Below are 11,140 nucleotides of genomic sequence, written 5' to 3' on the forward strand. Positions count from 1 at the left end.
GACATTCAGCTATGCAGAATAGGCAGAGTGTTAGATACTCGTTGGGTTGCATCAACCTTTAGAACAGTAGAGGCTGTTTGGAATGCTTATCCTGCTCTCTACAAGCATTTTACTAGTCCAGCTGTTGATGCTTCCCGTGACGGTTCCAATCGAAATATGTACACCGGCCTAGGAAGGCGATTATCATCTATCCAGTTTGTTGCTAATCTTGGCCTCATGTATGATGCTCTTCAGGAGTTATCAGAGTTATCACTCGAGTTACAGAAACGTGATTCTACAATCGTTGACGCCCATCGGGCTATTTGTCGGCAAATAGCAGTGTTTGAGGCAATGGTAGACAGGCAAGGGAAGCATTTCTCACAGTGTAAAAAGGCAATGGAAGAAAATATATTCCAGGGTGTGATGCTGCACAAAGGAAAGACCACTGATAAAATCATTGAACAGGGACAATTTTTTCGTAGCCTTGCAGAAAATCTGAGAAATCGTTTGTTGTCTACAGGCGGTACTAATTCTGCTGACAAAAAGGCTGACTATGATACACTGATTAACAAAGTGAAAGTTTTATACAAACAGTACTGGCCTGATGAGCTACATGTTCTTTATGGTGAAAGTGACATTGAGTCTCTGTGTAAAAGATTCAACATTGCCAGCCGAGAAACCATACGTGCGTATAGAGATTATAAAGAATCTGGAGGAAAAGAAATTAAAAGGCAGTTCAAGGAGCTTTTGATGGCCTTGCACACTATTGCTATCAGTACTGCAGAATGTGAGCGGGGCTTTTCTCAAATGAATCTTATTTGCACATCTACAAGAGCATCATTGCTGACTGAAACAATATCTTCTTTAATGTTTTTAAATCTTGTTGGTCCACCATTTAAGAGATTCAATCCAATCCCCTATGTTCAGTCATGGCTTGCAAAAGGACGGAGAGCAGCTGATGACACTAGGAGTAAAGCAAGGAAAGAGGAGGACTTGGAATGCACAAGTGATTTAGACTGTGTGTGGGCTTTTCTAGAAAAATAGATGCTAGCCCAGTCCAACTGAAAAATGGGTCATTGCAATGTTTTAAAAAAGTTAGGCTTTACTGGACTTCTGGGGAAATTTAATTGTTGTGTACTTTATATAGGTTATTTATTTGCATTGATTGACAGTGTCCATTTATTTAATATTTTCTTATAGTTGTCTCTTGGTTTGGATGTTATATTTATTATATTTTATATAATTTATTTTGGTTTTATAAGCCTTACCTTGCTTTTTCATTTTAGAATATATTTATTTGTATTTATGTTTTAGGTTACATTATTTTGTCTTTATATGTTTAGATTTTGTATGGCACTGACTATGGCCATTTTGCACTAATAGCTATGACTTGCAATACTGTGAAATTCAAACTGCCTCGTCATTACCTATTCCTTTGGCCTAGGTAGCTCTAGGTCCTTTTGGTGGAGATTACATTTTTCTGAGCTTTATGGTAAGATACAAATCTTTAATTAAAAAGTAATATTTGGAATATATGCCGCTTTTCTAATCTGTTGTGTTTGTGTGATACAGAACTGCATAGTTCCATATTTTATTTAACTAATCTGTGTCTAATAAATGCACATATAGTCCCAGGGGACTAAGTTATAGTAACAAGCCCACTTGGTAATCATCTTTTTTCAATTGTTTCTCTAACAAAATACTCTAGTGTACTGAATAACCACATACCCCTTCGACCACTGGAAGTGCCATGACTGACTAATTCAAGTACATTGCATGATGTTATTCACTTTCTCCGTTTAGAGTGTTTTAACAACATTTTGGTTTATTTTGGCACATAAGCTATGTAAAAGTTGTACCTTAGAACTCATAGACTGTTAAAAATGGCATACCCTACCCCAGTATTGTCCTTTCACCAAATCAGCACATACAGCACTGAAATTGCACCTATTCAATGCATTAGTGATTTTAGCTAATTTATTCCAAAATTGTGCTTTAAATTCACTTTTGAGTTAATCTTTTTCAAAATGTTCACAGGGCAAGGGAACCTCCTATCAAAACCTTACTATGAGGAAGGCTCCCTTACTGAAATTTGGATCAGCCAGATATATATTACCTCTGACTTTTAGCAGAGCCAGTTGAAAATGTGGGTGGAGCTAATATAGTAAGTGGGTGGAGCCATTGGGTGAAGTGGGCAGAGCCAGAGAAAAGTAGGTGTGGCCTCTGACAAACATGTGAGCACCTGCACTTCATATTTTACAAATTAAGCACTGTTTCAGGGCCATTTTTCTCCCTAAACACCTCACCCACTCAATACAAGTCAACTGGCAACCTTGTTTGTACAACATCACAACACATGCATACGCTTTCTTGCAATTACAGCATGCCATGTTGTACTCCACTATGATTTCCTATCTCCTTTATTCACTGTCACCCTCCCAAGTCATTGGCTTTTTTTGGGCCACTCCTAACATCCACTAGCCGTAATTACACTCAACCTTTACTGCGACTTGTTGAGAAATCAAATCACTCTCACCTTGATCCCTATAGCCACTTGGACTCAACATTTCTCAAATATTTCAGCTCAACAAATCCTCTGCATGGCCTCTTAAACTCTCCTTTTACTTATGGAATGCCATTCAAAATGCAATCAAACTTTCTACATCCCAGAAAACATTGATGCTCGCCTACCCCATTACACTATCAGCCAACAACAAAAAGTGGATTGATTTAAAAGATACCGCCACACATACAACCCTTCATATTGCATTAGCTCCTTTTTCAGAGACACCACACAAGCCCTTAAAAGGCAGTGCTGTAGCCATGCTCCTCAATAAATCAGTCATAACCATTCCTTCTCAAACACTAGAACCCCCACAATCATCTTTTGAATATGGCTGAGTCATGGTTACTAGCATTTGTAGGTTCATTGTAAGAAATTGGGTTATAAGTTGAGGTGGGCAAATACTACCCTTAAGTAATAATCACAATCCTTGTCATTGTGAGCCCTTGAAGTCACTAAATTAACCTGAACTCAACCCCTGGTAGCTATTAATTTTGTAAATCTCAGAATCACCCTGTAGAAGCATCTGAGCATGAAGAATCATATCAGCAATGTTTGCAAGGGAGCTAATCACCTGATGAGGATACTCAGGAATATCAAACCATTCCTTCCTCAAGCTGATTTCAAGCAGGTATTCCAAGCGCTTGTTTTGCAGAGACTAGATTATGGCAGTGCTAGCTACTCTCTGTGGCCTCCCCAAATATACCTGGGCCCCACTAAGGGCATCATTGAACGCTGCTGCCAGATTGGCTACGGGTACCAAAAGAAATGTGCACATATCCCCAGTCCTAAAATCTGTTAAGTGCTTGCGCTATGCAGCATGAATTCAGCTAAAGATTGCCTGCCTATCTCACAAAGCCCTCCATCTCGAAACCCCAAGCTATCTTGTGCAAAAGCTAGAGCTATCAGGAAGCAGTAGACCCTCAAGAAGTACTGAAACCACAGATCTTTCGCAAAAAGAGAACGTGTCACCATGCATTCTCGAGCTCTGCCCCGAAGATCTGGAACTGTCTTCCACCAGAAGTATGCAGAATCTCCTCCATGGTTGCTTTCAAATTGGAAGTTAAAAGATTCCTTATGAACAAGTTCTTACCTTAAATGGCTTTGGATCATCTGCTCTAAGTCCTTGGACTTACAACCATATGACCTGCACTGGGTGCTCCTCTTATTTAGCCTATCATTTGTTCCCCTCTTGCTCGCTAAGGACCGAAAAATAACTTATCTACACAGTGTTTGGGACCAGGATTGCGACAAACAGTGTCCAAACCCTAAGTACCCTAAAAGATGTACCTGCAGGATGTACATTAACTGACCTAGAGGAGAAAGAAATAAAGAAAAAATGCGATACAGTTACGCAATACAAAGCAGGATTATATAGTACTTGTAGAAGCATGCAACACTGTCTTGCTTGAGTTTGTGGTTTATAGCAAGTAGTGATGAAAGCCAAGCGAGACAAACACATGGCACACACATAAAAACATATAAGTGGTGGTTTCATACACTGTGGTCAAAGAGGGAATCATCAACCCAGTGTGGGTGAAGTTGTTACCTCCTCGAGAGAAACACTAATAGTTTTAAGTAGAAATTGCGCCAAGAGGCACAAAATGGCAATGATAGTCAGTGGTCACAGTGGAAAAAGACTAAGCCGCAATTTGATGCTGACGGCGATGGAGCATGGTTTGGATAGGTTTGTCCTGGTCAGAGATTACACCTTCTGACTTTAGACCATTAATTCCCAATCCACTTCAGGACTGCACGTCTAAAGCCACCCAGGACCTCAGGGTAGGCACTTAGAGGCTCAGTGCCAGACAGAGGTCAACAGGAGGGTACAGTTCAGGGCCAATTGCCACTGGTCAGCTGGGCAGTTGCCAGGAAAAGCCCCCTGGTAGCTTGTTGTCCCAGTAACTTTAACAGGAGGTCACCCTTATCACCCTTGGAGTTCACTTCTTTGTCCTGGGTACAGTAGAGAGAGCAGGTCCAGTCATCTAGGCTCCTCTAAGGTCTCAGGTAGAAGGTTTAGTCATCTTATGATCTTCCACCGGTCCAGGAATGTTCTGAAGATGCCACATTTATGCCTGGCATGAGCTAATGGTTTGGAATGACTCCAGGGGATTCTCTAACCAATGAAGTAAAGCTTCCCACGACCAACCTTACCCACTTTAGGCATGTTCAAGATGGCTGAAGTCTTTGACCACAATTAACCTGGGCTAAAGGCTGTGTGTGTGGGAAGTGTTCTATGGTAATTCTAGTGTCCTCCTACAACCCTAAAACCCATGTTTAGGCAGTCCCTTAACACCTTGGCTGCTAGGTGTTTTCCCCCTCCTGTGCTGGAAATTAAGATTCTTCTATATTCATGACGAGCTCAGCTCGTCATCAGCACAGCTCAACTGTGCATCATGACGAGCTGAGCTCGTCATGAGCATCGAAAGGGTTAAACAGCAACCAGACAGCAGATACAACTAAATTGGATTGATGTTCTGTTTCCCTCTGTGTCCCCCAAATGTCATACATAGACCAAGCAGGCAGGTCTTGACACTCCATCAGGAAATGGCACTGTGATGTCAAAAAGAGCTCATTGTGATGGAGGCCGGTGTGGCTTGGGTGACAAAAGAAGGGTGCATGCCTAGGAGTTAGCTACATCTGTTTGTGGGAGGGTAGGCCTCTTTCAAGTTAATTAAGTCCTTCGTCCCACCTGGCAAGGGCACATCACCTCCTCCCTACACCCAAGGCCTTTTGTCCCTATTGTTGGGAGCAAGTTCACACCTCATTTATGTCTATTGAAAGGCTAATTACTGCCTAGCAGAATTGGGAGAAGAAAATGTAGATTTAGCTTTCAGGGGCTTCAAACAGGGCAGAGGTAACTTTTTAAAAGTAATCTTTCTAAATATGACTTTACCAGTGAATTGGGCTTGTAATAAATATTTCAACAAAGTCCAACATTTTTATTTGCAGCTGTTTCCTATCCGGAGATAGGCATGCATTAGAATTAATATTGTATCCCAGTGTTTTCCTTTGAAGGACATGTTTAACATTAAACTTTTACATGTGCTACTTTTAAATACAACCCACCATGCCTTCTGCACAAGAAGGCCTATGTAGGGGTGACGTATTAATATTTAAAGGATGTTTTAGGCCAGCCAAAGGGGTTGTTTGGACAGGTTGAATTTGCAGTTAAAACCTGCACTGCGAGGCGAGTATTGGCAAGTCATGTTGAAGTTCACTTATGACATTTAAATTTCAGTCCCTGGGTGAACCTAGGTAGCATATACTAGGGGCTAATAGGTCAATTAAATATGCGAATCAGGTGTACACCAATTTCATCATGTTGAAAGGAGGAGCACAAGCACTCTACCCCTGTTTAGCAGGGATAAAATGTAAAATCAGGCTCAGCAAAAGACAAAAATAACATGGTGACCCTGCAGCAAGGGCAACATTTCCAAAACTTATGTTGTGGTGATCTGCCGCTCACCAGTAGTCATCAAATCATTCTTTGATGATCTTGGTCCTAGAGTCACTATTATGCAATACACTTTTCATCATTCTGTGTGTTTTTAATCATAATCCTCAAAACTAAACACATTGACTCTACTTAACCAAATTTATTTCTGATCATGCATTATTAAATTCCTGTTCTCCACCCCCTCACATTTTTTGAAAACCAAGGGGCTTCTTTACAAGCCTCTTACGCTACTGGAGCGTCACTTTTAATATAGAAAAAGTGACGTACCAGCAGAACTAGGGGCTTGTAAATATGCCCCTAAGTCTCATCTTAAATATCTCACTCAGTTGACCAATCTCCTTCAATCCATGATATCTTCATGTCAGTGACCCCTCCCCACACCATCAGTAAACCTAAATAACCTCCTGGAATCTCACCTGTAATCCCCAACAAAGTCCCTAATTACCTCAATCCTGTCCTGCAGTCACCCTCCTTAAACCAATTCAGCAACTCTCCTAGAACTGTCTTTGATACAAACTGTTCTCTGCCAGCATTCACCCTTACCACTTCCTCCCCGCACCCCCAGACCTCTCCCAGCAATCTTGCTATGAAAACTAGAATGTTGGCACTCCTACACAAATGGTGAAAGTAATAAAATCTGCGGGAAAACACACTTCTTGTCATTGCTTTATGTGATTTCTGAAATACCTGTCAATTATATTTTCATGTGTGATATGGACAAGTGAATTTATTGCTGTTTTGCGTTCCTCTGCATAATTTTCATGGAATATGCTAGAAATTATATGAAATTTCCTAGACAAAATGTGCAGTTTAACATGCACATCCTAGTTTGAATCTGGTTTTACGTGAAAGACATTAATGAACTGTGATCACAAAATATTGTCAGAGATCTTGGATAATCGCCAGATCCATAAGGATTTATCCGGCAAGAAACCTGTCTGGTTTGATATGCTCTTCGCAACAATATAGGGCCTCATTTAATACCTTCACGCTGCACTGCTGTGGGTCAAAATGAAATGGGAAGGAATGCTCCGTATCTACAAGAAAATGTGCAATCCTGTCCTTCTCTGTGGCGGCGCACAACCAGCAGTAGTGAGCCAATGCCGACACCCTTGCGCCATGGTGCAAGAGTGCCTGCGTTGTGGGTATGATTTTTGTTTTGCAGGATTCTTCGGGATCATGCTTGCGCTATATAAAACTTTATAAATAAAATAAGTAAATAAATAAGGGACACCTTTCTGCATAAAACCAATCATTAATGGCATTTTGCACAATGCAGCACACACAGAACAACAAATGAATAAAAGTATTTCTCTTTGTTGCGCCATTCCTACACCTCCCATGGGGAGGAGTAGGATTCTGATGCATTCCCAGGTTTATGATACTTTGTAAATCTGAAAATAAGTCAGCTTCTATGGATATTGCGTCAAAACATCCACAGCAACACCCCTTTCACACAGAGTAATGCGTAAAAGGGGCCGATATTTGTAGAAGTGAGATTCCTATCAGTCTCACTGGTGCAGGGACACCCTTAGTCTATGGGTTAACAAAAAGAGGATCAACACTGTAGTGGAAACAAAATACAAGTTTATTTCACTCATGAGAGGAGTCCCATTACTTTGTCCCTTCTGCAGGGCAGGACTCCTTACTGTGGCATGCAAGTATTATCAGTACAACCAGCTTTCCAGTGAACATGTAACTTCTGACTGCATGAAAGTCCCTGCAGAAACACAAAAATGGGGTTGGTAGACAAAATGGAAGAGGAGTAGAGGCTAACTTAACAGAATTCTTTTTTTACCATTCAACATATTTACAAGGCCATGAAAAGTCATGCAGGGTGACTTAACGTGGCCTTGTTAATATGGGCAGGCACTGTGCGCCGTCGGCGCGACCAAAAAGGGATGCACCAGCTGTTCAATGGGCTTGTAAATAGGATCTATATTACTCATTTATGCCGGAGTCTCAGTATAAAGTAGTTTCAGGGTCCACAATGCTTAAAAGAAAAATAGATTTGCAGAGCAGAATAACCACAGTAAAGCTGAAGGTGTCCTACTACACTAACCCTGTGGTTCGCTCACCTCATTTCGAAGTAGAGGAACTGCTTGCTTTCCGATGGCAGAGCCTCAGTTGACTCCACAACCAGGGGACCCATCCCCACAGGGTCATTAGCTGTGTAGAGTTGGAAGGCCTTTTATATTTATTCTGGGATTGGTTTTTCGGGCTGGGTCCATCATGAGAAGCATGCCATGACACCCACATCCTGGCAGGAAAAATAGCAGTGTACCCTCGAAGCAGAGAGAAGACTGCCTGCAGATCAGAACCTTTGCATTTTTGTATTTTATAAACAAACTATCTGCTGTTTTTTTGTGTTTAAACTAAAAATTATACCAACCGGCCGCCTCACAATGACTCAGAAAAGGGGGTGGTGATGAACAGAGTGTCTGAATTAAGCAGTCCACTCTTACCCAGTCCAAAGACCAGGGCTTGATCCATCACCGTTTTTTAGCTCACTGCACCATCCCAGCTCAGAACCTGGCTACATGGAAATTAGTCTGTTCCTTTCCCAGTGCATGATGGGAACAGGGCAAACCAAACTACCAAGCCAATTCTTATACTGGGAAGGAAACAAGCTACCGGGGACCGGTTTCTGGCATTTCAGCCGTCGTCGGCCCGGCTTGCTTGAATCCTGATGGTGCAATGAGCAAGGGACTCACATCTGAGTATACCCTTCCACGCTTATGGTGGACAAAATGATTCAGAAAAGGGGGTGGTGATGAACAGAGTGTCTGAATTAAGCAGACCACTCTTACCCAGTCCAAAGATCAGGGCTTGATGCATCACCGTTTTTTATCTCACTGCACCATCCCAGCTCAGAACCTGGCTACATGCAAATTAGTCTGTTCCTGTCCCAGTGCATGATGGGAACAGGGCAAACCAAACTACCAATCCAATTCTTATACTGGGAAGGAAACAAGCTACCCGGGACCGGTTTCTGGCATTTCAGCCGTCGTCGGCCCGGCTTGCTTGAATCCTGATGGTACAATGAGCAAGGGACTCACATCTGAGTATACCCTTCCACGCTTATGGTGGACAAAATGATTCAGAAAAGGGGGTGGTGATGAACAGAGTGTCTGAATTAAGCAGACCACTCTTACCCAGTCCAAAGATCAGGGCTTGATCCATCACCGTTTTTTAGCTCACTGCACCATCCCAGCTCAGAACCTGGCTACATGCAAATTAGTCTGTTCCTGTCCCAGTGCATGATAGGAACAGGGCAAACCAAACTACCAAGCCAATTCTTATACTGGGAAGGAAACAAGCTACCGGGGACCAGTTTCTGGCATTTCAGCCGTCGTCGGCCCAGCTTGCTTGAATCCTGATGGTGCAATGAGCAAGGGACTCACATCTGAGTATACCCTTCCAGGCTTATGGTGGACAAAATGATTCACTAAAGGGGGTGGTGATGAACAGAGTGTCTGAATTAAGCAGACTACTCTTACCCAGTCCAAAGATCAGGGCTTGATCCATCACCGTTTTTAGCCTATAAGTCTGCTGTAGAAAATAAAATGGATCTAACCTAAGCCTTCTTTATTGTCTCAGTTGATGTGGCCGAGCATTCAAGACTTAACTCAAGTGGGGTGTGTATGGCACGTCTAGTGCAACACAGTTATCATAGTTGCAGTAAAGTATGAATGTAAAGTGCCACAGCAGCAACAATGGGGACAATAATAGTCCATCTCGACAAATCTGCTTTGAAGCTTAGTCAAATACCGGGTGCTCTTTAAAAAGAATATTCCTCTTCATACACCAGACAAAACTTCCCCGGCGCTTCGTATCTACTAGGCAAAGGCCATGGCCTCTGCCCTTTATGGGGCAGAAATGTGGGCCTTTTCCAACGTAGTATCCCTCATTGGTGCTGAGAATAAATTAATTTGCAATCTTTGCTTCTCTTTTCCCCAGCACCCCTTTGCTCCCGCTTCGTCATGACAAGGGCATGAAGGGTTTTGTGGGTAAAGCCAGGCTAAGCCCCTTATTGTTGTGGGGGCAGTTGTGGACCACACCTGAACTAGCCCACTGTGCATTTGCACCACAGAACAATTCCATAAAGCAACATGGCTCCTGAACATAAAAAAATCACTTAATCTCCTATGCATGTCAGATCTCTGGGACCACCTTGCTTCTTTGTCTTTCCCATCCAAGAACGCATTTAAGTTATTCTATTGGGAAACCAAAGCAGTGAATGATTTCAGAAATGCTGCCTTGTCCAGGATGCGTCTTTATTTTTTCGATTTTAAGCCTGTGACCACATATGAGCCGATTTGGGACCTGGTTACTGTTCTTCTAGATCGGAAGTTATACTTTCCGTTCCAAGTGGGTACTCTACCGCTGGGATCTCTGCCTGCAAAGTGGTCTGCTGGGTCCGCAGATGTTTGTCCAACCTGCACTCTCAGTGAAGAGTGTTGCTCATGTTTTTTGCCTGCCCATCCTATGCCAACCTATGCAGCTTTTGGCTAGCCCCTACTTGTAAAGCTTGGGCGTACGTAACCACCATGTGGCCCTATGAATTTTAAGATCAGATCCTAGCCCCTCATTTGTTGTATCATTGGCTAAATTACTTGGTGTAATGTGGAAACTTCACAGAACCGTCTGTTAATCGTATTTGATGTCATGTTAGCTATTTTACTTATATTGTAAAACATTGGCCTTTTACTTTTCATTTATATAAATCGTGCTATTTTATGCTAAATTTTTAGTGTTAATTATTTATTATGTTTTCACATTTGTGTGCTTTTGCTTTTATGGCCCTAGTGGCGGAAATAAAGCTATTTTAAAATGAACAATTGAACTAATTCGGGCACTCTTTAGGTTTGTTGCTGTTCCTACGATGAGTTTAGGAACTTGTTTCCAATCTCAAGGAAACCAGTCACAGATGTTTTGAGTCTCTGACCGATGGACCACTGCACCAACGGCAATCTTTTCTTGTCCACATCAACATTCACCTCCTGCAGGGGTGGCTTGCTTCTTCCCTCTTGCTCATGGTGGACTTCTTGGGTCCTAGGACAAGCCAGGCAGTTCTTCTTCTTGATCAGATTCCAGATGATGTCCCCTCACCTCTGGGAAGCTGGCTGTCAGGCAGA

At 42.3% G+C, this 11,140-nt stretch overlaps 1 protein-coding gene across 1 annotated transcript; it reads left to right on the forward strand.

The window, feature by feature from the left end:
- Positions 1–330: 330 nt before the first annotated feature.
- On the forward strand, positions 331–1,023 carry LOC147711032 (E3 SUMO-protein ligase KIAA1586-like). Its single transcript, XM_086919412.1, has one exon. It carries the CDS (start codon positions 331–333, stop codon positions 1,021–1,023), a length of 693 nt encoding a protein of 230 aa, XP_086775538.1.
- Positions 1,024–11,140: the final 10,117 nt, after the last annotated feature.

This window comes from Lissotriton vulgaris, chromosome 5 (genome assembly GCF_964263255.1).
Source record: "Lissotriton vulgaris chromosome 5, aLisVul1.2, whole genome shotgun sequence".
Classification (NCBI taxonomy): Eukaryota; Metazoa; Chordata; class Amphibia; order Caudata; family Salamandridae; genus Lissotriton; species Lissotriton vulgaris.